Source organism: Neofelis nebulosa, chromosome 16 (genome assembly GCF_028018385.1).
Source record: "Neofelis nebulosa isolate mNeoNeb1 chromosome 16, mNeoNeb1.pri, whole genome shotgun sequence".
Taxonomy (NCBI): domain Eukaryota; kingdom Metazoa; phylum Chordata; class Mammalia; order Carnivora; family Felidae; genus Neofelis; species Neofelis nebulosa.
In genome coordinates, this window is record NC_080797.1 from 60,243,816 (window position 1) to 60,269,077 (window position 25,262).

The 25,262-nt window shown below is 52.4% G+C and overlaps 1 protein-coding gene across 3 annotated transcripts in view; it reads left to right on the forward strand.

Annotated features, from left to right (window-relative positions):
• The window catches only part of KSR1 (kinase suppressor of ras 1), a 163,871-nt gene that overhangs the window by 96,085 nt on the left and 42,524 nt on the right, over nt 1-25,262 (forward strand). For all 3 annotated transcript variants that reach the window (XM_058703863.1, XM_058703864.1, XM_058703865.1), the window contains exons 3-4: nt 19,576-19,723; nt 24,259-24,718. In XM_058703863.1, the coding sequence (XP_058559846.1) occupies nt 19,576-19,723; nt 24,259-24,718 (608 nt within the window). The remainder of the gene's footprint in view (nt 1-19,575; nt 19,724-24,258; nt 24,719-25,262) is intronic.

A 25,262-nucleotide genomic window follows, 5' to 3' on the forward strand; every position in this document is an offset into this window, starting at 1 on the left:
TTGCTGTACTTGGCCTGCAGGTCTGGAGCCGTCTCTGGCGGGACCTTGTGCTCACAGCTGAGATGCTGGAGACACTCCTTTCGGCCCCAGGAGCTCACAGGGTGCGTGACACTTGCCGAGAGCGGGCACCTAGAGTCCTGACAGAAGGCAGCCTGGGGTCTGTGGGGGCAAGCGGGCAAACTCGGAGAAGGACCAGCACCAGCGAGGGCTTCCCTGAGAGCCGGGACCTAGGCTGGCTGGAAGGGCAAGATGGAGGGAACAGTACCTGCAGAGACCCTGAGGTCTGAGAGAGTTGGTACAGACTCGCAGGAAGTGTTTGCAAAGAGCTTGGCCTGGGAGGAGACTCCTGAGGAAATGGTTGGCTCATGGAGGTCTTGGCAGGTGGCGAGTAGGGGTTGGGGTCTTATCTAGAGATCATTGCAGTGTGTGTGTGAGAGAGAGAGGACGAGAGAGGACATTAGAATTGTTTTAGGGAAATTAAAACCCCTGCCAGTGAGAAGGCTGGGTTCACCCTGAGGACAGTGAAAGGTGAGTCGGTGCTGGTGTGGGAATTCGGGGCGCCGTGTGGAGGCAGGGCCCTGGGGACCAGCATGTGGATGGGTTCAGAGGCGGGGGCCCCTCCTCCTCCCCAGCTACCTGCAGTCCCACACGCTATTTCCACCCTCACCCCCAAACCTTCCACAGGTTAAAAATCTCAGCTCCATGTTCTGGCTGCAGCTGGGGGGAAATGATTTCAGAGCCTGCTGGCGTGGAGCCATTTTTTTTCTGCAGCAATTTCCCCATTGGAAGTTGTTAAAGGAAGTGGCGAGCGCTGGCTGGGATCAGTCCCAGCCGTGAGCGGTGGGTGCTGCAGAGGCCAAGACCGCAGGCCCGGAGTCCCGGGCCACAGGGTCCCCGGAGTGAGCCCTTGCTGGTGGCGCTTTCTGAAGCGAAGATGGAGGCGAGTTCGGTAAGGGGTTTTTGTTCTGGCCCCCACTGGGCAAATTTCTCTTTCCTCTACTACCCTCGCGTTCCTGTGTTTAAGTCAGGCCTTCTCGGGACGCCTGCGTGGCTCGGTCGGTTGGTTAAGCGCCTGAGTCTTGATTTCGGCTCAGGCCATGACCTCATGGTCCGTGGTTTCGAGCCTTGCGTTAGGCTGCATTGTCAATACAGAGCTTGCTTGAGATTGTGTGTGTGTGTGTGTGTGTGTGTGTGTGTGTGTGTGTGTCTGTCCCTCCCCCCACTCGTGCTGTCTCTCTCAGAATAAATAAATAAACTTTAAAAAAAAATGAAGTCTGGTCAGGCCTTCTCTTGGGGATGGGGTAGAAGGCTACCTGCCGCCTGCCGCCATCTTGGTTTCCCACTGGCCGGGAGTTGGCCATAGCTCCGTGTGGGCTCCGGCGGGTGGGCTGTAAGAAGCAGGAGGCTGTGGAAGATTAAACCAGAAAAGTGAGCTGGTATTTGGCTCCTGGGTTGAGCTTCAATCCTTGTGAGTCCTGGTGCCCTTCTGCCTGGCCTCTCCTCCTGTTCCCTCTTCCCGTCATCCCCACCCTCTCCCTGGGGGAGCCAGAGGCCCCACTGTTCCAACAGCCTTGCTCTTTGGCAGCTGGGAGCCGCCTCTGAAGGCAGCACACACCCTCATCAGGCCGCGTGGAGGGATCTGCGCCAGCGTGTGGGCCCCGGAGGCCCCGCTCCGGAGGATTTGAGGTCTCAGTACCGCCCAGTGGGATGGGGAGACAGAGGCCCCGGGTGGTGGGCTGGCATGCCGGTGTCACCTAGCCAAGAGCTAGAGTTGGGATGTGAAGGGAGGCAGCATTTTGTGTCTGTACCGTCCTGTGTAAGTAATCCTTACACCTGGGGTGGGGGGGAGGGGGAGGCACCTCGATCCCCCTCTCATAGCTGAGTAAACTGAGATTCAGAGAAGTTGAGTGACCTGGCGGTGTCATACAGGTCTTCCCTCCTTGACTCAGTTTCTTATCTAGAATAGCCCAGCCTGGGGTTACTGTATGTAGTTTGTATAATTGAATTGATCTCTTTCTCTTTCTCTCCTTCTCCTTCTTCCTCCCTCCCTCTATCCCTCCTCCTTTTCTTCCTCCCCTCCTTCCCTCTTTCCTTAATATCCATTCATTCTACATCCTTTGACCACTTACCCATATTAATTACTGCCGGGGACTAATTGATGAACAAAATACAGTCTTCCCTGGGGGCGTATAGGGTGGTCTATAGATAACCAGTCTGTTATAGATAAACAGTCTACAGATAACCACCATGGAAGCAGACTGATGGGCCCCAAGGGCAGAAAGGCTGAGATGGGGCATGATACAGAGCTGAGGGCAGGGCGGCCTTGTGTTTTTTCGTCTCCACCCAGCCATGCACTCGTTTGGTGTGCATTTAGCTCCTGCTGTGTTCCAGGGCCTGTACTAGGTGCTGCGCTTGAGTTCCTGTCCTCACTGAACTTGCATACATCCGTCTCTCCAATTGATGACGTGATTTATTTTCTGATTCTGAGCCACGGTGCCCTCTTTTAAGCTTCAAGTGTGAGGTTGCCCCTCGTTTCTAGAAATCTGAAAAGATTAGAGGAGGACTGTTCTGGTAGCCCCGTACTGGTTCACATCTTTGAATGGGGAGCCCATCTCCTTGATCCTTTGGATTGCAATTAGACTGAAAATGCCACATGGGCAGAAATCTGGCTCTTTTGTTCACTGTTCTGTCCCTGCTGCCTGGCATGCCGAAGGTGTCCTTGTTGAATGAATGAATTCTGATCAGATCATCCGAAGAGTTGTGGTCTGTTGGGCCGAGGCGTCTCAGGAGCTTTCTCGTGTGGGCTAGTGAGGATTGAATTGCAGGGGTCTCTCGGGGGAGGTGACTGGAGGCTGCCGAGGGCCCGCTGAGGTCCCAGTTCCTGAGCTGCCTCTGTTCTTTGGTGAGGGGCTGGCCTCGGCAAGGCTGTGTGCCTGTAGCCCCACTCTGAGATGACTTTGCCTCTGGGGCCACTCAGCTACTGGGCTGTCAGATTGTGTTCCGTCTCTCCTCCTCTGGGGACTGGCCTCAAAGGCAAGATTGCTCTAGAGCAGACCTCACCAGCCAGATATCATTGGGAAATTCTTGTGTCAACACCATACTGTTTTAATTATTGTAAACAAAAATCCCTTCTCTTACTAACCTTCTTTTAAAAAAAAAAATCAACATACATGTTTTGGTGGCTCTATTCTCATCTGTATGTTTTTGGGCAGGTAGTAAGATTGGAAATAGCTCAGAACCTGGTGTGGGGAGGCGGACAGAAACTCCACTTTGCCCCTTGCTAATGGACAAGTCCCTTACCTCTCAGCCTCTCTGGTTCCTTATCTGTCAGTTCCCTAGCTAGATACTCAGTCACTTGTGATTCCTTCTACTTCCTTAATCTCCACATTTGATTGGCTGGCTCCATTTCCAAATGAATATCCCAAATCCACCCATGTCTCTTTTTCATTACTGTTGCCTCTGCCCCGCCCCCCCCCCCCCCCCCCCACCTACTGAGCTACTGCATGGACTTGTGCAGTAGCACCTACATCACTCTCTGTATCTACTCTTGCCCTCTCCTTCATTTCATTTTTCATAAGCCAAGAGTGATTTTTCTTAAATATCTTTCTTTTCTGATCGTCTTTCTTTTCTGAATACAGCCCTTCATTTAATGGCTTGCACTCAGCATAGAACCCGAGCCCCTTCACCATTACCTTCAAGGCTCTGAAATATTTGGCATCTGCCTCCTCCTTCCACACGCCTTCTCCCGCCCCTCCTCACTCTTCACCTTGTGTTAGAACACGTCCGGTTTCCTGTCATGGCCAGGACCTTTGTATGTTCTGTTTCCTCTGCCTGGAAATTTCTATACTTTTAGGGCTAGCAACTTCAGAAGTCCACTCTTCAGAGAGGCCACCCTGTCTAAAATTAGATGCCTCCTATATCTGCCACTTCACTTCAGCATGCTCTTTCCTTTTTAGCGTTTACTCACCAATTTCAATTACATATTTTAGTGATTTTCCTAATTGTTTTTTTATTCTGTGTTTCCTGTTAAAATGCAAGCTCCCTAAAGAGAAAGATGGCATATTTTGTTTGCTGTTGTATTCTTAGCGCAGAAGAGAGTCCCTGGCACACAGTTGGCATCCAGTAGCTGTCTGTTGATGAGATGGATGAAGGGGAGGGGAAAGTAGATGAATCCCGTGGTACCAGGGCACATAGTAAGTGCTTATGAGTACAAGCTGTTATATTCTCCTCCTACTGGTTAGAACTTTTCCATGGCAAGTTCCAGTACCGACAGGCATAAAGACTTTTGTCAGCCTAAGTGATAGAAGTCCAGGATGGTCTGGATGCACTCAGATGATGCTGTTAGGGTATAGTTCTCAGCCAGGCCCACTCCACAGGGCAGGCCATCAAGGGCACCATCAAAGCAGCTAGGCCTCTTTCTGCCAGCATAGTCGTAGCGCTTGCCTGTATAGAAGGAGTGCTCCTTCCCCCAGAGCCGTAGCTGGAAAATCCCAGGGAAGGCCCCTAATGGCCTGACTTTGGTCACGTGTTATGCCAAAAGCAGTCACAGGGCCGGGAAGACCAAACACTCCTGTTGGTCTGCGCTGGGTCACGGGCTCAGCCCTTTAGCAGCGAGCCGGAGAGTCTAGGGGTCTGAAGGGTCAGGGCCACGTGCACTCGGGAAATGGATTCCTGGAGGAAAGTTAGCCCTGCTGACAGAAGAGGCGTGAATAAACGCTGTCACTCCGCAGACGGCAAGAGCGGTTGCTACTGCCACTACCGTAGTCCCCTCCCCGCCGTCTCCACCCTCACTGGGAGCTCTCCATGGGGCTGGGTCATCTGGCTCTCCCCTGAGGGTCTCAGGGGTGACCACTGTGCCCCATTTCCACCAGTGAGCAGAACTCTCCTGTGTCTCTGTGGGAGACCGAAGGCCTCGGGCTCAGAGATGGTGCATAAGGCCTAGACCCTGGCGGGGGCCAGCAGAAATCACATTTCTAGAATATAATCGGTGAGCCTAGCCCCTAGGTTTTGCTTTTTAATAACATTTCTCATTTTGTTCACTATGGAAGTGATGCATATTTACTTTGGATGGAACATATAGAAAAGCCAAAGAAATAAGTTATCTGTAATCCTTCACAGAGCTACTCATTGCTTCTCGGCTTTTTAGGTTTTTTTCCCCTTAATATCCGGTAATTTACCTGGATGTACATTTTTAAAATGTGAAAAGCATGGAAATGAAAACAATAATACCCTTTGTGGATGGTGTACCCCTTAATTGTACTACTCCACGGAAATGCTTTAAACATCTTGGTGCACTTCCTTCCAGTCAGCCTTCTTTGTTCGTTGGCTTTCCTTTTTTTTTTTTCTTTTTTTAATGTAGCTTATTCATGAATTTATGCTATAATTCTTTTTCTTTTCTTCCTTTCTCCCTTTCTCCCTTTCTCTCTTTCTTTCTCTCTCTCTTTCTTTCTTTCTCTCTCTTTCTTTTTCTTTTCTTTCCTTCCTTCCTTCCTTCCTTCCTTCCTTCCTTCCTTCCTTCCTTCCTTCCTTCCTTCCTTCCGTCTTTTCTTTCTTTCTTTTCTTTCTTTTCTTTCTTTCCTTTCTTTCCTATAGAAAGACCACACACAGGGGCACCTGGGTGGCTCAGTCGGTTGAGCGTCCGACTTCAGCTCAGGTCACGATCTCGCGGTCCGTGAGTTCGAGCCCCGCATCGGGCTCTGGGCTGACGGCTCAGAGCCTGGAGCCTGCTTCCGATTCTGTGTCTCCCTCTCTCTCTGCCCCTCCCCCGTTCATGCTCTGTCTCTCTCTGTCTCAAAAATAAATGAAACGTTAAAAAAAAAAATTAAAAAAAAAAAAAAAGAAAGACCGCACACATGAGCAGCATGGGCACAGGGAGAAAGAATCCCAAGCAGGCTCCCATGCCCAGCACACAGCCCCACACTGGGGCTCCATCTCCTAACCGTGAGATCAGGACCTGAGCCAAAATCAAGAGTCGGATGCTTAACTGACTAAGCCACCCAGGTGCCCCAAGCATTTTTTTAAATTTTTTTTTAATTTTTAAGTAATCTCTTCATCCAACATGGGGCTTGAACCCACAACCCCAAGACCAAGAGTCACTTGCTCTATGCATGCCCCTGTGCTAGAATTCTTCAGTGAGTATTCCCAGTATGTCTGGGATTGAGCTGTGAGCTTTACATGGAGTGTCTCATTCAGTCCTCCCAGTAACCTTATGAGATGATATCTTAAGGCATTTGGGCCGCAGTGACAAAAACAGCATGGAGTGGGTGACTTATAAACAACAGAATTTCTCTTTCATGGTTCTGGAGGCTGGGAAGTCCAAGATCAAGGACCCGGCAGAGTCAGTGTCTGGTGAGAAACCACTTCCTGGTTCATAGATGGCTGTCTCTGCAATGTCTTCACATGGTGGAAGGGGCCGGGCAGCTCTCTGGGGTCTTTTTTGTAAAGGCCACTAATCCCATCATGAGGGCTCCACCCTTTTAATCTAAACACATCCCAGAGGCCCCATGTCCTAAAACCATCGCACTGGGGATTAGGTTTGATGGGGGTTGTGGGGGGGGTGGGGCACGAATATTTAGTCTATAGCCGGAGGCAATGCTTTTATCCCCAACGTATAATAGAGCTAGAGAAACTGACAGTGTCACTTACCTGAGGTCACCCAGATGGTACATGGTATGGCCAGGATTCATATCCAGGATATCTGGTTTCAAAGCAGGAGTCACAAAATACACATACACATACATACACACACACACACACACACACACACACACACACACACACACCTACCTTAAATTTGCAGAGATAAGCATACCTGGGTGGCTCAGTCATGGGTTCAAGCCCCTCATCAAGCTCTGCACTGACATTGCTGAGCCTGTTTGGGATTCATTCTCTCTCTCTCTCTCTCTCTCTCTGTCTCTGTCTCTGTCTCTGTCTCTCACCCCACCCCCACTTGCACTCTCAAAAATAAATAAATAAACAGTTGAAAAAAAAAAAAATTCCCAGAGATAGAACCACGTATGTGTTCCGAACTCTGTGAGGCCTGAACATTCTTCCTTTTTCAGAATTGCATTTCAAAGTAACGGTTTCCAAATCGAATTACAAATGTTCATCACAGAAAAATTTGAAAATAAAAAAGTAGCTCAAAAAAGAAAACAAAATCCCTCCACAGCTCTGCCAGCCACTGATAGCCAGCCCCTTAACTTCTTTTACATTTTTTTTTTTTTAAATGTACGTAAAGTTCACGGTTGTCAGGGTATCGTTCTAAGAGCTTTGACAGCTGAGCTACATTTTTAATGGTTGTCCTGTGTGCCATCTAGGGCATCCGCTGTAGTTCATTGGACTCTTCCTGTGGTTGTCCAAACCACCCAGCCACAAATGTGTGAGAGCTCCAGGAAGGTTGGGGGGGGGTAATTGGAATTCGTGTGGGGGTGGGGGTTCCCCAGATGATTCACCGAGAAGAGGGAGATGATCATGCTCCTGTTGACTCAGGTCAAACTTTCTGGAGGTGAGCAGCGAGGTGGGTAAAACTTCTCTGTCTGTGGCCTGATATCCTGAGTATCCTGGGTGCCTGCGTCCCTAGGCCCCTGCCCTGAGGCCCGCCGGAGCCTGTGTGTCTCACGACCAGCACCTGCTCTGGGAGGTATGTGCTGACTCCCCGACTCCCAGGCACAAACTATTTTTGGCTGCAGTGACTGTTCACTACGGTCATGAAAACAGAAACTCCTCTCCCTTTCTTGTCCTTCTCGGAGACACCGTACCAGGGGCTGGGGCTGCCGGGGACCCTGGGCTTGGGCCCCTCACCATGCATTGCCTGTGGAGCTGGGTGCTGGCCAAGGTTGCCAGGGGCACAGGGACCCCACCACCCGTGGTCTTGCGAGAAGCACAAAGCCTGGACCAGCCGAGGCTGGAGGGTTGCAAGGTAGGCGTTGGGGTCTGGGATCAGGTGGCCCTCCCGCAAGTCCTCAGAATGGGGACGTTTGGCTGGGCTCCAAGTCCTTGCGATGCCTCCTGCCTATAGAACGCGTCTGCAGAGTTCTAGGTTGTGATTTCCATTTCACTGTTTTATTCCCTGACTTGCTTGAGGGAAAGTGGCTGGGGAACCATCAGGATCTTACTGAAATAGATCTTCCCCATCCTCCTAGAGAATGAATGATTTTTTGGCTTGTTCGTGCTTTTGGTTTGAACAGGATACGTGCTTGTTTTGAGGCTGCTCTTTCTGCAGGGGGCTTAAGAAACTGAAGTTGTCCAGGCAGCCCCAGCCCTGCCTGTCAGTGCCTCTGGTCACCCAGGCCAGCAAGGCCAAAGGGTGGAGAGGCTGTGAGTGCTGGCTTTGGGGTTACACAGACCGGGGTCCCGTCCAGGTTCCGGCGCTCACTTGCTGTGGCCTAAGTGAGTGACTTAACCTCTCTGAGCCTCGCTCTCCTTAGCTACCAAGCAGCTGTGCCCAGGCCCCTTCACGAGCAGTAGCAGTACCAGTAGCTGTTACGTTTATGACTAGACTGGGTGCAACTGGTTGTGGAAAGAGGAAGCATGGAGAGAAGCTGAGGAAGAATCAGCGTGCCTTGGCCCTGGGCAGTCTTAGGCTGCATCTCAGGACCTGGGTGTTGGGGTGCAGCTGCTGATAATGGGATTTGCTTCTGCTGCTGCTTCTTTTTTTTTTTTTTAAGTTTATTTATTTACTTAGAGATCAAGCAGGGGAGGGGTAGAGAGAGGGAGAGACAGAGAACCCCAAGCAGGCTCCACGCTGTCAGTGTGGAGCCCGATGCGGGGCTCAAACTCACAAACTCGAGATCATGACCTAAGCCGAAATCCAGGATTGGATGCGTAACCAACTGAGCACCCCGCCCCCCCCAGGAGCCCCTGCTTCTTCTTTTCCAAAAGAAGAAAAGTGTGCACAGTCGTCAGTGGGTGTGGGGAGGGGTGGGCAAGAACATGGAGCTGAGAGTTCCTGCACACCTGCTGTCTTTTAAGCCACCAAGACGGAAGGGGCTTGCCAGCCCTCTGGATTCCGTAGGGCCCTGGGCCTGTGAGGCAAGCACGTGGCTTGGCATTCCTCAGGCTAGCGCCCTTGGAGGTGATTCTCAGGGCAGACCTCAGGGTTGCTCTTACCCTTGGCTCACCTCTTAGAGCAGCTCAGAAAAGCTGGCAGGCATGAAACTTTACATCGGGGTAAGGAATGCCCATAATGAAAAACTGTGAGCCCTCCTAGGGGCCCAGCACAGCCTGGTGATACACACTGGCAGGGGTGTCTGGAAATCTGGGTCCTGGTCTTGGGCTGTTGTTCAGGGTGACCCAAGCAGGTCCCCTCCCCTCTGTGGTCCTCCGTTTTTTCCTCCCTAAAATGAGAGTTGGAGTAGATTCTCTCTGAAGTCCCTTCTGAACTCTGCTCTTTGACTTTGGCAGAAGAAGGATTTATCCTCTTCTTCTTAACCTCACGAATCTCCATTAGCTCCTTTCGTGCCCTCAGACCTTGGTAGCACCAGTGATGGCCTCCTTGGCTTGAGTCTGAGACACCCAATTGGGCTCCATTGGGCTCCCATACTTTGAGGCCCTTTGTTGCTGTGGGGCAGGAGTTGTTTACAGGGTTTCTGGAAAACTACAGAGAAGGTTCTGCTTACCTCCAGGATCTCCTGACAGATCTTAGTCTCCTGGTTGGATAGCTTGGAAACAATGCGGCCCCTGTTTAACCTGGTTTTCAGGTCTCCAGCCTGGGCTCCCTTCCTGTGGCCCCGCGCATCCCCCCCCCCCCCCCCCCCCCCCGCCACCAGACAGACAGACAGACAACCCCAAAGGACAGGCTGCGTAACTGAACACTCGCACGTGCCCCTCTGGTAGAGGGGTCTGTGATTCGGCTGGGGGCCCCAAGTTGGGGCCCACTAGATTCCAAGCCTGGGGCCAGACATGTGCTGAGGCCCTAAGCAAAGCTGCTGTGTCCTAAGGCCCTGGTGCCAGTCTGGGGGCACTCTGGTGCCGTGGGCCTCTCTCTGTGCTGGCTGAACTCTGCTCCCGCCCTGCAGATACAGAGGAGACAGAAGCAGGAGGCTAGTAGACTTGTCTGAATCCTTTTTTTTTTCTTCTTCAATGTTTATTCATTTTTTAGAGAGATGGAGACAGAGCGTGAGTGGGGGAGGGGCAGCGAGAGAGGGAGACAGAATCCAAAGGAGCTCCAGGCTCTGAGCTGTCACCACAGAGCCCAGCGCGGGGCTCGAGCCCACAAGACTGTGAGGTCATAACCTGAGCCGAAGTTGGCCATTTAACCAACTGAGCCACCCAGGCGCCCCTTTGTGAATCCTCTTTTTTTTAATGGTGTGTTTGGACAGGGAAGATTGAAGGGGCACCAACAAGCAGTAAAGATGGCCGCAGCATGGCCGCTTCCGGAGCCCCTGTCGGTTTCTGTCAGTGCCTTTGCCCCTGGGAGAGCTGGGGTTTTCCATGAGGAGATACATTTCAAACCAGACTCCGCTCCGCAGTTCCAGCACCCCCTTCCCCTCTCAGAGGTGCCCCTGTGGGGAGGGCACATCACACACCCACCCTTACTCAGTAGCCTCTCCTCACCCAGCCGTTGGCCTGGCTTGCATCCCCACCCACTGCCACCCTGCCTGTCCTCCTGTCACCTGCTCTGTCAACCAGGGAGGGCCTGCAGCTCCGAGGAAGCTCTGTACCCCGCCCCCCCCCCCCCATCCTGCCCTACTTGTGCAGGGGAGGGACTTTCCTGTTTGCCAGTTCCCCAGAAGTCAAGCCTGTCACCTGAGGGTTCGCGTAGCTCTTCAGCTGCTGGCAAACCCTCCCCCTGTCCCACTCTGACCCCACCCACTGCCCTGGGGTGATGGTGGAGGCTTGGACATCTGGTCCTAGGCGGAGTTAGAAAGCATCCAGAGGGCACCAGGGGAAGGTAAGGCCTTGAAAGGGCATGTGGGGAGAAGACCCTGGGAGGCCTCCTGTGTGCTTTTATCCCCGAAGCCAGAGCTGCACCCAGCTGGGCCCAGGGGAAGGGCCGTGCATGGAGCCAGGAAAACCAGATGTGACCTGTGATGCCAAGTAAACCCTGCCCTGGGCAAAAGAGCTCACTTTCTACAGCGAATAGGCGGGCACCAGCGCAGGCAGGGCCAGCTGGCTGGGCACAGGTAGAGATGGCCACGCCTCGGCCTTACCAATCCGGCTGTGTGGTCTTGAGCAATTCACCTACCCTCTCTAAGCCTTATCACCCATCTCAGGATGTTGGGAGGATTGCAGCACTGACCTCTGTAGTTCATCTGGCACCCAGGAGATGCATAATAAATGCTCATCACTTGCCTTGGTTCTTGACCTGCTCCTCAGTGCTTCTCCTTTGACCTGTATTCCTCTACGTCCACACTTTACGCCGTCACTGCACCATCATTCTGAGGCTTTCAAGCCCAGACATACCAATGCATAGGCCAGAGACAGCCACTCCCTGGAGATTCCAGCCTGGTCCCCCACTCTGTGTGCCCCCACCCTGCCTTGGTGGGAGGGAGGGAGGCAGGCACAGACCTCTCATGGGACACCTGTGGGCTTGGGCTAGGCTGGGATTGAGTTGAAGGAGTGTGGGGCTCATGAGAAGATAGGCAGGGGTCAACCCCAGGGCACAGCCCTGCCCTTCCTGCCCTGGCCGCCAGACCTGCCTTCTGAACTGGGCATTCTCAGACACTTTCTTCCCTGGGCTACTTTGGCCAGACTTAAGGCCCTGTAGCCTGTCTTCTCTCACCATCCCTACCCCAAGTGAGGTGGGGCAGGGGCATCAGGATCCCTTTTAAAAGCCCCCCCCCCCCCCAGGTAATTCTAGGGTGCAGCCAAGGTTGAGAGCCACTGGTCTAATCCAGCCAAACCCACCCATCTTATAAGTGATGAAACCAAACCCCAAGAGAGGGATAGGGACTGGTCCAGGGTCACGGGATTCCACTGACCAAGTCTGGTCCTTCTTTCACGATGCTAGTCCAGCTGGGGAGTGGTAGAGAGAAGCCTTCCAGGAAGTGTCTGACTTCTCCCAGGAGCTGCTATTTCTCATTTCCCAGCCCCGGGATAGGAGGAGGCTGGGCCCAGAACCGGTCCATTGTCAAAGCCAGTGCCCCCTGGACAAAGCCGACTGTTGATCTCCATGGAAACCCCAGAAGGCTGCCTGACCCAGGCCCTCGCTGCCTGACCCAGGCCCTCACTGCCTCGGCTCCGCCTATGCCTCCCAGAATTTCCAACTATTGCTACCCAAGCCTCACTGTCCCTCTCCCTGAGCCCCAGCCGTGGGCAGAAGGCAGAGAGAAACACGGGGGCAGGTCTTCCCTTCCCAACTGGAGGCACGTGGGCTCCTAGCCTGGACTGCCATAGAAACTGCCTTGCTCTTCTCCCTCTCTTTCCCCGGCCTGCCCCGCTGGCCTCAGAGGGGTGTACAGGGGTCTGAATCACCATGCACAGGGCTCTGGGGGTCTACCCCTGGCCCCTCCGGTGTGACCAGTCCCAGGGAAGCGTCTGCAGTGAAGGATCCTGGCCCTTTCCGGGAAGCTGGGGGATGTCCCTGTGCCCCCACACCAGAAATCCGGGTTCTGCAAATGGACCTGGAGAGCTAGCCCCACCGATGAGGTAGTCACTGCCTTTACTGACCCCTCCTGTGCTCTTGGCCCAGAAAGCTAAATAGAAACACAAAGTGTGGGTTTGCTTCTCGGGCTTCCTTTAATCCAGGACTTCACTGGAATTCTGCCTTGAGCTGCCCCAGCTTCTGTACGTGGCCCACAAACAGGCATCGAAGCCCCTGGCATTTCTAGTCCTGACTGACCGCGGCGAGTGTGGATGGCTCTCCGTGTCGGCCGGCACAGGCTTCTAAGTATAGACCCCAGGCAGCCCCGTGGCTGCTGGTAAGTCCCAGGATACCATCTGATACTCAGCCTGGCCTCTGACACTAGCTGCTGTCAGCTGCTGAGGGGAGGGGACAGCTGTGTTCCGCCTAGCCCGGCCCTGCCTGCCGCTCTAGAGAACAGAACCAGCAGCTTAATTACCGTAGACTGGGAGCGACCTCAGCATTCAGCCAACCCTCCTCTCTAATTGTTACCAGAAAGAATAACTTCACGTCACCTACTGGAGAACATAAACTGTGACTTGAGGGAACAGTGAGAGGCAGGAAGCCAGTGTTCTCTGGAGCTCTTTCTCTGACCCGTGTCCTTGCTGCCCCACTTCTGTGCTCACGTGCTCACCGGAGGCTTGCCGGAGACAAGGCTTTGCATCCCCGGCAATGCCTGGGCGGCCGTGTCTTCCCTTCTCAGTTTCTAGTTCATATCCCCCCACCTTTTTTTTTTTTTTTTTTTTTTTAAGTTTGTTTATTTATTTTTGGTAATCTCTATACCCAATGTGGGGCTCGAACTCAGGACCCCAAGATCAAGAGTCACCTGCTCTTCCAACTGAGCCAGCCAGGCGCCCCTCCTGTTCCATATTTTCTTCCTAGACAGAAGCTGGGGTGAGGTGGGCAAGAATTCTCCCCGCAGCAGACAGATTCTCTGCCCTCACCCCGACTCTAGGGTATGGCTTCTGGCCTCCAGGCAGGTGGGAGGCCCTCCTGGGACCTTGGGGCCTCTCACACCTGAGGGGTTTCCAAGCAGCTTTGCCCACCGGGTTGTCGGCAGGTGTAGAAGTTCAGTTGCAGCAGTGGTGAACCTGATTCCCTAATTCACTTTCAGTGTAGAGATAATCCAGAGAAGTTGTACACGTTCCGGAATAACTTCCTAACACACTTGGCTGTGCCTGTCACTGTGGGTGGACACATCACACCCGTGGGTGAGGTTTGGGGGTGCCAGTTGCTTAGGGTCACTCCCAGGGCCTGCACCTAGGCTCCCCTGGCCTGACTTGTCTAACTGGAAGTCCAGCTGAGAGTTGGGCGGATGCGTCCTCTTTGTATAACTGGTTCCCCTGGTTCCGGCCCGCTTGCTTTGTGCACTTTCCCATCTTGACTGAATGAACTTCAGGTCTGAAATCATTTGTAGGTGTTGAAAGACCGGGGTACTTTGTTTTCGTGGTGGGGTCCCAGAGCTGGGGTGGATGCCTCACAAAGAAGGCCTGCCCTCCCCACCCGCCCCCCCCCCCCCCCCCCCCGCCCTGGGCTACCTAGCTAAGGGCATTTGCTGCTGGGCTGCCTCCCTCCCTCCTCACTTGCTACAGAAATAAAGCTTTAGAACTTGCTGATCAGAACTTTGGAAGGCATCAGGTTCTTTGCACAGGGCCTCCTTGCTGGGGTCTGGAGGCACGTGTAACTCCTGGATGTGATTGTTTGGTCTGCACAGGCTTGTATTACGTAAAAATTGCCACCACGTAAAAATAAAGTAAAACTCTAGGGGCGCCTGGGTGACTCAGTCGGTTGAGCGTTTGACTTCGGCTCAGGTCATGATCTCATGGTTTGTGGGTTTGAGCCCCGCATCACACTCTTTGCTGACAGCTCAGAGCCTGGAGCCTGCTTGGGATTCTGTGTCTCCCTCTCTCTCTGTCCCTCCCCAACTCACATTCTGTCTCTGTTTCTCAAAAATAAATACATGTTAAAAAAAAATTTTTTTTTAAATAAAAAAAGAAAAAACTCCAGATTTCTTCAGAATAAGATCTGGCAACCCTCCCCTAGCCTCCCCTCACACCCCTGCACTGAGTGAAAGCAGAAGGTAGGTTTCCTTGCTGCTGTTGGATTTCTTGTTGTCCAGTAAAGGAGAGAAGTGTTTCTACTACTTCTGTCTCCGTTAAAAGATAGATCAAAAGGGCCACAGCCCCACTGGTCTCATTTCTTCCCAAGGCCTGGCCCTGAGGCTTGTGTATTTGAGACCCTTACTCTGCCAGGTGATTTGCTGACTGGTGGCTCGCTTCGTTAACAGCAGCTTTTAGGTAGAGCGGGGTGGTCCCTCTCTCCAGTGATCCAGCCCTGCAGGGAGGAGGGGTTAGGTGAAGTTTTGGGGTGATGATGGGGTGGTCCGGAGCTGATGGCCAAGAAAGAATTCTCGAAGATGTCTTGGTGCAAAAAGCTGACTTTATTAAAGCACGGGGACTGGACCCATGGGCAAAAAGAGTTGCGCTGGGGTCCTCATTATATACCTTCAGGTTGGGAAGGGGTCGGGGATAGAGTAAGTCTCCAAGGAATTTGGGAAGCAAGGTTTCTAGGACCCTGAGGGGCTAGCTGTTGCTAGGGAAACACCATTTATCACAGTTTAATAAAGCCTCAGTCATGAGATCCTTCAGATGGATATTGGGGCCAGTAAGCTGGGAGCATGATTGCCAGCATAGATCTTGGGGCAGTTGAGATAAAGGAAGCAGACTTACAGGATCCTCGAAGTTGGGATAATGTTAAACTCAATTTCCCTTTGGCCCCCAGCAAAGTGTCATCATCGAGGCAGCTGAGCTCGTAGAGGGTGGTTACCATTTTCAAGGACTTGTCAGTGGGCTGTAGGCAGTAGGGGAATTTAATTTTCATTTGCCTTAGTTGCCCACATTACCGTGGCAAGCACTGAAACCCCTTTGCTTTGTTCTTGGGTAGCCAGGAGTGTCCAAGGAACATTCCACCTGGAGTGTGTGTGCGTGTGTGCGTGCACGCCAGCCTGTATTTTGCCCTCAGCTTGCCCCACGCTCCCTCATCATTAGGGGGAATGGAAGGAGTGGTCAGAAATGACGCTGATGCATGCTGGCATTCTCATTTCGTGGAAGGATGTACATAGTTCACACCTCTGGAAAGCCATGCTTGTCCTGGTGATGAAGTTTTGGGGTGGTGGGGGCTTCATGGGGTCCAGAGCCAACGGCCAAGAAAGAATTTTTTGAAGACCTCTTTGGTGCAAAAAGGTGATTTTATTAAATAAAGCACAGGGACAGGACCCGTGGGCAGGAAGGAGCTGCTCTGGGGTTGTAAAGAGTGGCTCCTTATATAGTATGAAGTTGGGGAAAGTAACATCAAAAGGGAGATCTCCAGAGGGACTTGGGTACACTAAAAAGGACTCCTAAGATGCCTGAGGCCTTGCTGTTGTCTAGCTAAGGTTGTTTTCCCTGTAGTAAGACATTAACGTTAGGACGGTCAGGGTGTTCCTGGAGAAATGTTCTACCCTGTATTTGCCTCAAGTGTTTGTCAATGGGCAGCAGGTTAGGAAATTTAATTTTACCTGCTATTTCCTTCTCGCCTGTGTTCCCCGCATCACCATGGAAGGGGGATGTTGGGGCTCCAGGAAACTGAGTCTACGGGTTTCTGGAGATAAGGCTACTGATAAGGTCGCCTTTTTCTTGTAATTTACTAAGATATTTGCACACTGATGGAGACTCCTGGCCCACATGACTGTAGTCTCTATCAGTTAACCGTTTGTCTCCTTTCATTCGCCCTTGGGCAGCCAGCAGTACCTGAGGAGTATCTCACACATCCCACCTTGGAGGGGGTCTGTGCTAGCTTGTATCTGGCCCTCAGCCTGCCTTATGCCCCCTCATCACTGGGAGAGGCAGGGGCAGCTCCAATTTAAGTGCGATCCTGGACGGACCCTTCTATCCCAGTACCCCCACCCATTTTTTTTTTTTTTTTTTTTTTGTTCTTAAGGGAATGGATTTGAACATATTCTTTTCTCTTTTCTAGGGGGTTACTTCACTTGATAGAAAACAAAGAGTTTCCATTTCACCGTGTAGTTTGCTTTTCAGAAAACAGGTAGAAATTAATTCCTTTAATTTACTTAAAAAAAAATTATTAATCCCACCCCCACCCCGTCGAGGTAGTCGTGGCATCCCAAGGCTTTGCCAGGTTCGGGAATGACAGCAGGGAAGAGTTGAGGGAGCCCTGGGATCCAGCCATGTAGGTTTCAGTTCTGGCCGGCCACTCATTAATGGTCTCTGAGGCTCTGAGGGAAGGTGCACTTGACAGCATGACCCTCGCTGATTTGTCCAGACTGGAGATCCTACACAAAGCACTGGGCGCATCGTACTGGTAGATGGTCCGTAATAATAAATGCACTTACTGTGTTTGGGAGCTGGAAACTTGGTGTGTGGGGGGAGGAGAGGAGTAGAAAGAAAGAAAGAAATGAAGGAAATCCTCATTTGCGGGACAGTTAGATCTGGGATTGGGTTTCTAGGCCTGTTTAGGAATCCCACTTGAGAACTGCTGAGTCATCACAGCCTTGGGAAGATGCACGTTTCGTGAGAACTGAGGACGCTCCAGGGAAAGACCTTGCGTTGTTTTGTGCGGTTGTGTAAATGTCCACGTCACTTTGATTCGTTCTTGACAATATTGCCAAATTGCTTTTCGCGGTAAAATGAGGGGAAGAGAGGTCAAAACTGCATTTTGTTGAAGAGTGTCCCTGAGGCCGGAGGAGGGAGACACGATTGAACAAAAGCTGCTTCTCCGGGGGCCCTTTATCTCCCCAGCCTGCTGTCTGTGCTGTTCTTATCAGCGGTTTCCTGTGAGGCTCTAGTTTTATCATCTGGAAGGATTTCTGACAAGCAAGGGTTTGCCCAGCCGATGACGAGCGGTTTGGTGCTTTTTCGTGTATGTCTGTTTTTCTAAATTTTGATGTGAATCATTCTAAACAGCTGTCAAAGTCTTGTCCACAACCGTGGAGATTGAAGAATATGCAGACAAGACACAACGGTGGGGATGGGGAGGATATGGCCAGACCCCAGGCCTCAGCTGTGGCCCCCACCACCATCATTACAAAGCCCCCAAACCATTGCTGTAACGACTCACAGACTGTACCTTCGTCAGAGTCCGTTTTTAAAAAAAAAAAAAGTTTTTTAATGTTTATTTCTGAGACACAGAGAGACAGAGTATGAGTAGGGGAGGGGCAGAGAGAGAGGGAGACAGAATCCGAAGCAGGCTCCAGGCTCTGAGCTGTCAGCACAGAGCCCGACACGGGGTTCGAACTCACAGACCATGAGATCATGACCTGAGCTGAAGTTGGTCACTCACCCGACTGAGCCACCCAGGCGCCCCCATCAGATTCAGTTTTGACACCTAAGTCTAAGATTTACAGCAGCATGAATTGACAATAACCTTACTCTTTTATTTATTTATTTATTTACTTATTTAAGTTTATTTAAGTTTATTTATTTATTTAGAGAGAGCGAGAATCCCAAGCAGGCTCTGTGCTGTCAGCGCAGAGCCTGACCCGGGGTTTGATCTCACAGTTCATGAGCCATGAGACCTGAGCCGAAATCAAGAGTTGGACACTTAACCGATTGAGCCACCCGGGTGCCCCAATAACCATTACTCTTTCAAAAGAAAATTACACAGCTTGCCAAAATCAGTGATAATCATCTTAGGTTCTCAAGAGCTGCGGGTTTTATATGAATCATTTGATGTGGGATGTCTGGCCTTCCCTGATACATAGAAAATCTGGAAACTGTAGAAAGGGGCCAAAGAAGAAGAAGGGAAAGGGAAAGGGGAAGAGCTCCGAGCTCCCTTCCCCCCACCCCGTTCGGTAGCTCTTTGAGCTTTCTCTATGCTAGGCTATTGTAGTGACTTGTTTTTATGTCGGTCACCTGCGAGCCATTTGAGGCCAGACATCTGTCCCATCCTTCTGTGTGTCTGCTCCAAGCTTGGTATCACATCTGGCTCAAAGCAATCAGTGCCGGAGGGGGTTCCTTCCTCCTTGATGAGGAGAAAGAGCACAAGCTTTGAAGTCAGGCCTTGATTCAGATATTCACTCTCTGTATTAGTTTTCTGTTGCCGCAGAGCAAATAACCACAAGCATCCCCAATTTATTAGCTCACAGTTGTTTAGGAGGAAGACTGGATGGCTGTGTTCAGGCGGGCTCAGCTAGCTTTCCTGCTTGGGGTCACCGGGCCGAGAAAGTCAAGGTGTTAGCAAGGCTGGCCTCTTACCTGGAAGCTTCAGTAAGAAGCCACGTCCACGTGCATTCAGGTTACTGGCAGAAGCCAGTTCCTTACAGCTATAGGTCTGAGGCTCCCTTTTCCTTTTCCTTGCTGGTCGGCCAGGGGCTACTCTCTGTCCCAGAGGCCCCCTGCGTCCCTTGTCACCTGGCCGTCCATCGTCAAAGTCTGCATGGAGCCCTTTTCACACTTGGGCCTGTCCCTTCCTCTCTGCCACCTTGAACCCTTGAAAGGTTTTGACTGAGAAATAAGGCAAGGGTAGTAAGTGCCTACACAGTGCTTGGTGAGGGTTAATTCTTTTTCATCCTTCTCTTGTTAAGCCAATTTCATTTGAAATCTGTCTTGTCTAATTCAGATTAGCAGAATTGTAAAGGGCCTTCTTTATCTGAAGTTCTTATCATTCTAAAAAGTTGTCATGATTCATCATTCTTCTGTGCAGAGAAATAAAAAGAAACAGGCGGGCACCATGCCCTCATCGTAACTTTTCTGGGTTTTTTTCTTCCTTCCCCCACCCTGGCCCTGAAGCTTTTAGTCTACCTCAGCTGCTGTCTCTGGTAGCCCTGGGGGTGGGGGTGAGAGCTGGCTGCCCGTGTCCTCTGACAAGTGGAGGCTTCTGGGAGGCGGACCCGCCAGCACCTGGCCCCTGCCACTCAGCAGGGGAGCCCAGCCCTGGCCACGGGGAGGATGAAGAGGGCTCCAGGGCTGGCCTGACTGCTCACCGGCTCTCTGCCGGTCTTTTCTGTGCTTTCTCAGGAGATCCTCAACGAGCTCACACTGGATGCCCTGCTGGACATGAACGAAGTCAAGGTGAAGGAGACGCTGCGGCGCTACGGGGCCAACGCCGAGGAGTGTGGCCGCCTGCAGTACGCCCTCGCCTGCCTGCGGAAAGTGACAGGTCTGGGTAGGTAGGACCGGCCTCCCCGGTGCTAAGGCCAGCCCCATCGGCTCCCTGTCCCTCTGCCTGGGCTTGAACGCCAGCCTTCCCTCCCCAGGCCTGTCCTGGTTCCCTGGGGCCCCTGCCTTTGCTGAGGCCAGTGATGGGGGTGGGGCAAGCGTGGCCCAGGGTTTCTGAGGCAACTTGGAAAGGCCAGACAGAGAGTGTGTGCTTGACCTGACCTGCGATAGAGGGTTTGCATCCCTCCTGCTGAGCCTAGTATGAACCCAGGGAAGCTTTTGCACATCGTTAGAGACCCCACACTGGTCCACTGGGTGAGCCCTGTGCGATTTTCCCTCTTCTGAGCACGTCTGTTGGGCTCGGAACCCCCAGTGGCTCCCTGCATTCCAGCCCCCTCGGCACCCCGAGCTCACCCCCAGCCTGCCCCGTGCCTTCTCCTGCCCCCATTGGCTGCGGGGCTGTGTGCTCAGATGAGAGAAACTATGGTGTTTCAGCTGTGAGTGTGGACGTGGCCACTCCAGGCAAAGTGGGTAATCCTGGTATTACGATGAGTTCCTTGAGAGTTATTTGCGGGCTTTCTAAATCTTGCCTTGGAAACAACTTCAAACACTGTGACTTAACATGCTCACTACCACACCAGTAAGGCTTTAAAGTGAGCCTAATGAATGGAATTAGCCCCGTTTCTAATTGTCGGGGCCACCTGTCTTATTTCTGGCTCCCTGAGGCTCAAGGAAGGTACTGAAGTTTATATTCTGCTCGATTTTTCTTTTCCCCCCAGAGGGGACTGGGCTTGATTTCTGTCTCGGCCCCATTATACCGAGTCCTCCTCTGACACAGAGCCTAGCGTGGAGAGCTTTACTCGGTTCAGAAGACCTCCACGTACCAGGCCTCCCAGCACGTGCCAAAGAATAAACGTGAGAGAGACATAGCCTGCGTTCACGTCCCCACTCACAGAGGGGACTGAGCCCAGAGAAGGCAAAGGCTTAGCCACGGACACACAGCAGTCGGTGGCAGAGCCAGAATTCCAGCCTCAGTCTTCGTTGGCAGCAGGGTTGTTTCCAAGTTGCGGAAATGTAGAACAACTTGGTACCCAAGTTGGGACCGTGGGGTGACTCGTCAGCCTTCCCTCCCTGTGCCCAAATGGTAAAGAACTGTGGAGGCACCAGCCGTTGAGGGATGGTGACCCATTTGTATTAGGAAGGTTCCTGTCTGCCCATCCTGGGTGCCAAGATAGGGAGACCACTGACTCATCAGGCACTAAATTTATTAAGTCAGGCACTTGACGTGTGTGTGGCGACACCCTTCTCAGCGGTGGTGGTAAGTGCCTGTTGTAGCTAGACCCTCAGAAGCATTGGGTGAATTGTCCAGGGTCCCACAGCTGGCACGCGGCAGGGCTGGGCTTCGAACTCGGGTTTCTTCCTCAGAGGGTGCTTTTTCTACCATGCCCCGGAGGAGGCCTATGGGGAGGAGGGGGTCTTTTCCGTGTCCTTCTCGTCTGGTTTCAGCTGTGGTACCGCTACGTCCCCAAGAGGGTCCTGGCCCCACCTCACCCCGGTGGGTCTGCCCAGTGGTGGCCAAACCTCCAGGGAATCTTCTGGGGCCTAGGTGGATACCACGAATGCCCAGTGTCTCAGATCATGCGATCAGTCTTGATTGCACCTAGAACAGTCTAGCTGCCATAAAGGTGGACTGTGGATTCTGCCTGCCTGGGCTCAGCGCTCTTAGAATCCGTGGGACCTTGGTCTGTTTCTTAAGCCCACCGTGCCTCAGTTTCCTCATCTGTGCAATGGAGGTAATAACAACATTCTCTCATAGCGTTGTGAGGAGGAACTGAGTTAAGGTCGAGTGCTTCGACCAGAGCCTGGCATATATTAGTGTTCTTTTCAGTATTAGGCTTGAGGAGTCCGAGAAAATGTTGAAGCCACTTGCCTTGTGGTCACTGGTCTTAAGAAAGGTGAGTGAAGGATGGTTCTCTGTGCCAGAGGCTGATGAACAGGGGAGATCATTCCTGCTGATACTTCCTATCCTTTGTCCGTAGCTCACATTGCTAATCACACCCAGGTTCTTCCTGCTGAGTGACTCCGGAGTCCTTCTCAAGAGCCGCTGCTGGTTAACTGGCGTTGGCATGCATATCAAGACCCATTTGCCATCCCTGAGCTGGCCCAAAGCAGCGGTGATTAAAAATGGGTAAATTAGGACCACCTGGATGGCTTAGTCAGTTGAGCATCCAACTCTTACTTGTGGCTCAGGTCATGATCCCAGGGTCATGGGATCAAGCCCCATGTCGGGCTCCATGCCGAGCATGCAGCCTGCTTAAGATTCTCTCTTTCTTTTCCTCTGTTCCTCTCCCCCCACCCCCTCTCTCTTTCACATTAAAAAAAAGAAAAAGGGCGGTGATGTCTGGGTGGCTCAGTCAGTTGAACATCAGACTTTGGCTCCAGTCATGATCTTGCGGTCTCTGAGTTCCAGCCCCGCATCAGGCTTGCTGTTCTCAGCCAGTCTGTGCAGGGCCCACTTCGGATCCTCTGTCTCCCTCTCTCTGCCCCTACCCTGCTCCCGCTCTCTCTCAAAAAATAAGTTAAAAAGTTAAAAAAAAATTATTTAAAAAATGGCAAACTGAAGAATTTGGGGCTTGTTTCCTTGGGTGGCGGACTTGGCCATTTTTTCATCCCTTCAGTGACAGGCATGCCAGCGCCTCCCGTAGGCCACTGTGTAAGTTACAGCGTAAGTCCTGACTACGGTTCTCCGGGAGCAAACACAAGGAGCACACAGGCCGAGTATCTCACTCTGCCGAGTTGATTCATGAAGAGAAAGTCACCATGTAGTGAGGTAGGAGGAAGGGTCCTTGAAGACGGAGGGAATGTACAAGAAACCCTGAGAGTCTCGAAGGTCGCTTCCCTCCACTGTGCCAGATAAATGGCCGCGTGGGCTTGGGCACCTCTGATGACCGAGAGCTCTTTACCTCGCAAGGCTGGGCCGGATTTGTAGGTTATTCAGAATGGACGGCCTCGTGGGAGGAGGCCTAGTGCTGCGGTCGGGATCGAGGGCTGCCTGACCTCGGCCGTGCGTGTGGCCTCTCTGAATCTCCGCGGCCTCACGTGGCCCTGCCTGAGTCAGGGTACAAAGCACAAAGTAAAATAACTCCAGTGTGGAAGTTCATTTTGTCTGGAGTCGAAATCTGCCTTCCTGTACTTTCCACTCACTGGAGGCAGGTGTCTTTTCCTTCCCCGCAGCAGGGTGTCTGATTATGGGCTCCTTTCTCTCTGCCCCCAACCCTCTGGAGTCTCCTCATCCCCTGTAAGCACAAACCTAGAGTCCTTAGCGAGCCCTCCGAGACCCCTCCTGAGCTGGCCCCAGGGGGGACTGACCCTCCGACCTCATCTCTTGCTTCTCCCTGGCTTGTCCTGACCTCTCAAGGCACAGGGAACTCTGTAGTTCCCAGAAGGTGCCGTGTGTTCCCTGCCTTTGCACGTGCTGTTCCCTCTGCCCAGTACACCTGCTTCAGTGAACTTCTTCTCTAGCTGGCTCAGCCCAGGCTCCTCCTCCTCCTCTGGGAAGCCCTCCGGGCTCTTTAGGGTTCTCCTCCTCATATTCCCTCAGTGCCCAGACAGCTCTGTCTCAGCACACTGCTGTCCCCCTCTTTGGACCCTTCAAGCACAGTGAATGTCTTTTTCATGCCTTGACGTCCAGCATGTGCTTGAACGAACAGACAGACTGTGCCATTGAGCTGGAACTGCACAGAGCCCCAAGGTCTCCGGGGCCAACTGTGTGGGCGGCCAAAAGGACAGCCTCTCAGAAAGAAGTGGCTATTGACCCTTTCCTCATTGGATCTCTTTCCCAGCAAATTCCCAGGGAAGATTACTATTGAAGGTTGGGACACCCCTTTCCTGATGTTTGAATTTTTTTTTCCTTTAAAAAATTTTTTGATGTTTAGTATTTTATTTTTGAGAGAGAGACAGAGTGTGAGCCATGGAGGGGCAGAGAGAGAGGGAGACACAGAATCTGAACCAGACTCCGGGTTCTGAGCTGTCAGCACAGAGCCCGACACAGGGCTCGAACCCACGGACTGTGACATCATGACCTGAGCCGAAATCGGACGCTTAATCAACTAAGCCACCCAGGCGCCCCTGAATTTACTTGGCATAGAGTTATCCCTTTCACACATTCCAGCTTCCCCTTCCTGACTCTTAAAGATCAGTTACCACTTCCCTCTCTGAGGTCACCCATTTTTGGGTTGGGTGTCCTGGCTTACTCCCCACAGACTTGCCAGCAAGAACCCTGGACAAGCCATTCTCTCTCTGGGCCTCATTTCCTCTCTATAAAATGGGGACAGTAACATCTGTGCTGATGCCCTTGAGTCACAGATAACACGGGCAATGACATGTGTGCATGAGAAGGCCTTTACGAAGGCTGGTAGCTGAAGCCTTCTGGTAAGGAACTGTGCAGCATTGGACAAGGTGTTACCCTCTCTGGGCCCCGGCCACCTCACCTGTAAATCTCTCTAGCTCCAGTCATCTGTGACTCGACTTCTTGGCCCACAGGAGGGGAGCACAAAGATGACTCAGGCTGGAGTTCATTGGACGCCCGGCGGGAAAGTGGCTCGGGGCCTTCTGCAGACACCCTCCTGCCAGCCGGCCCGCCCTGGCCCCCAGGGAGCACCCAGCTGGGCAGAATGGGCAGCGGTGCCCAGGGCCCACGCTCCGTCTCCGTGTCGGCTCTGCCCACCTCGGACTCCCCGACCCCAGGCCCCTGCGAGGGCCTCACGGACACCTGTATCCCCCTGCACGCCAGCGGCCGGCTGACCCCCCGCGCCCTGCACAGCTTCATCACCCCGCCGACCACGCCCCAGCTGCGAAGGCACACCAAGCTGAAGCCACCGCGGACGCCGCCCCCGCCCAGCCGCAAGGTCTTTCAGCTGCTGCCCAGCTTCCCCACGCTCACCCGGAGCAAGTCCCATGAGTCTCAGCTGGGGAACCGCATTGACGAGGTCTCCCCAATGAGGTGAGTGTTCCTGCCAGGCTGGGGCTCAGTTTGCCAGTTCTGCCTACGGCTTTCTTGTTACAAAGGTAACACAGGCTTTATTTTAAAAGGACAAATAAAGTCAACATGGAAGCGTGCAAAGTCCACTCTCTGGGCTACGTTAACAGTGGGGACTGAATCCTGCTAGGTTATTCTGGATATGGACGGACGGACACACACACACACACACACACGGTGCCATGTATCAGTCAGGATAGACCGGGTTATGCTGCAGTAACAAATAGCCCCTAGCTCTGTACATCTTAAAACAACAAAGATTTCTTTCTTGCTTATGCTACCTGTCCATCATGGGTTGGCCTCATTCTAGATCCCAGGCTGACAGAACAGCCACTTTCTGGGTCATTGTCAGGAACGTTCCACTAGGGCAGAGGAAGAAAGAATTTTACACGTTAAACACTAACAGTTAAATGCTCTTTTCCTACAAGTTCCACTAACCATTTGTGACCCTACTCAAACAAAGCAACCAAGCAATGTTAGTTCTCCCATGTGCCCAAATGGAGAGAAC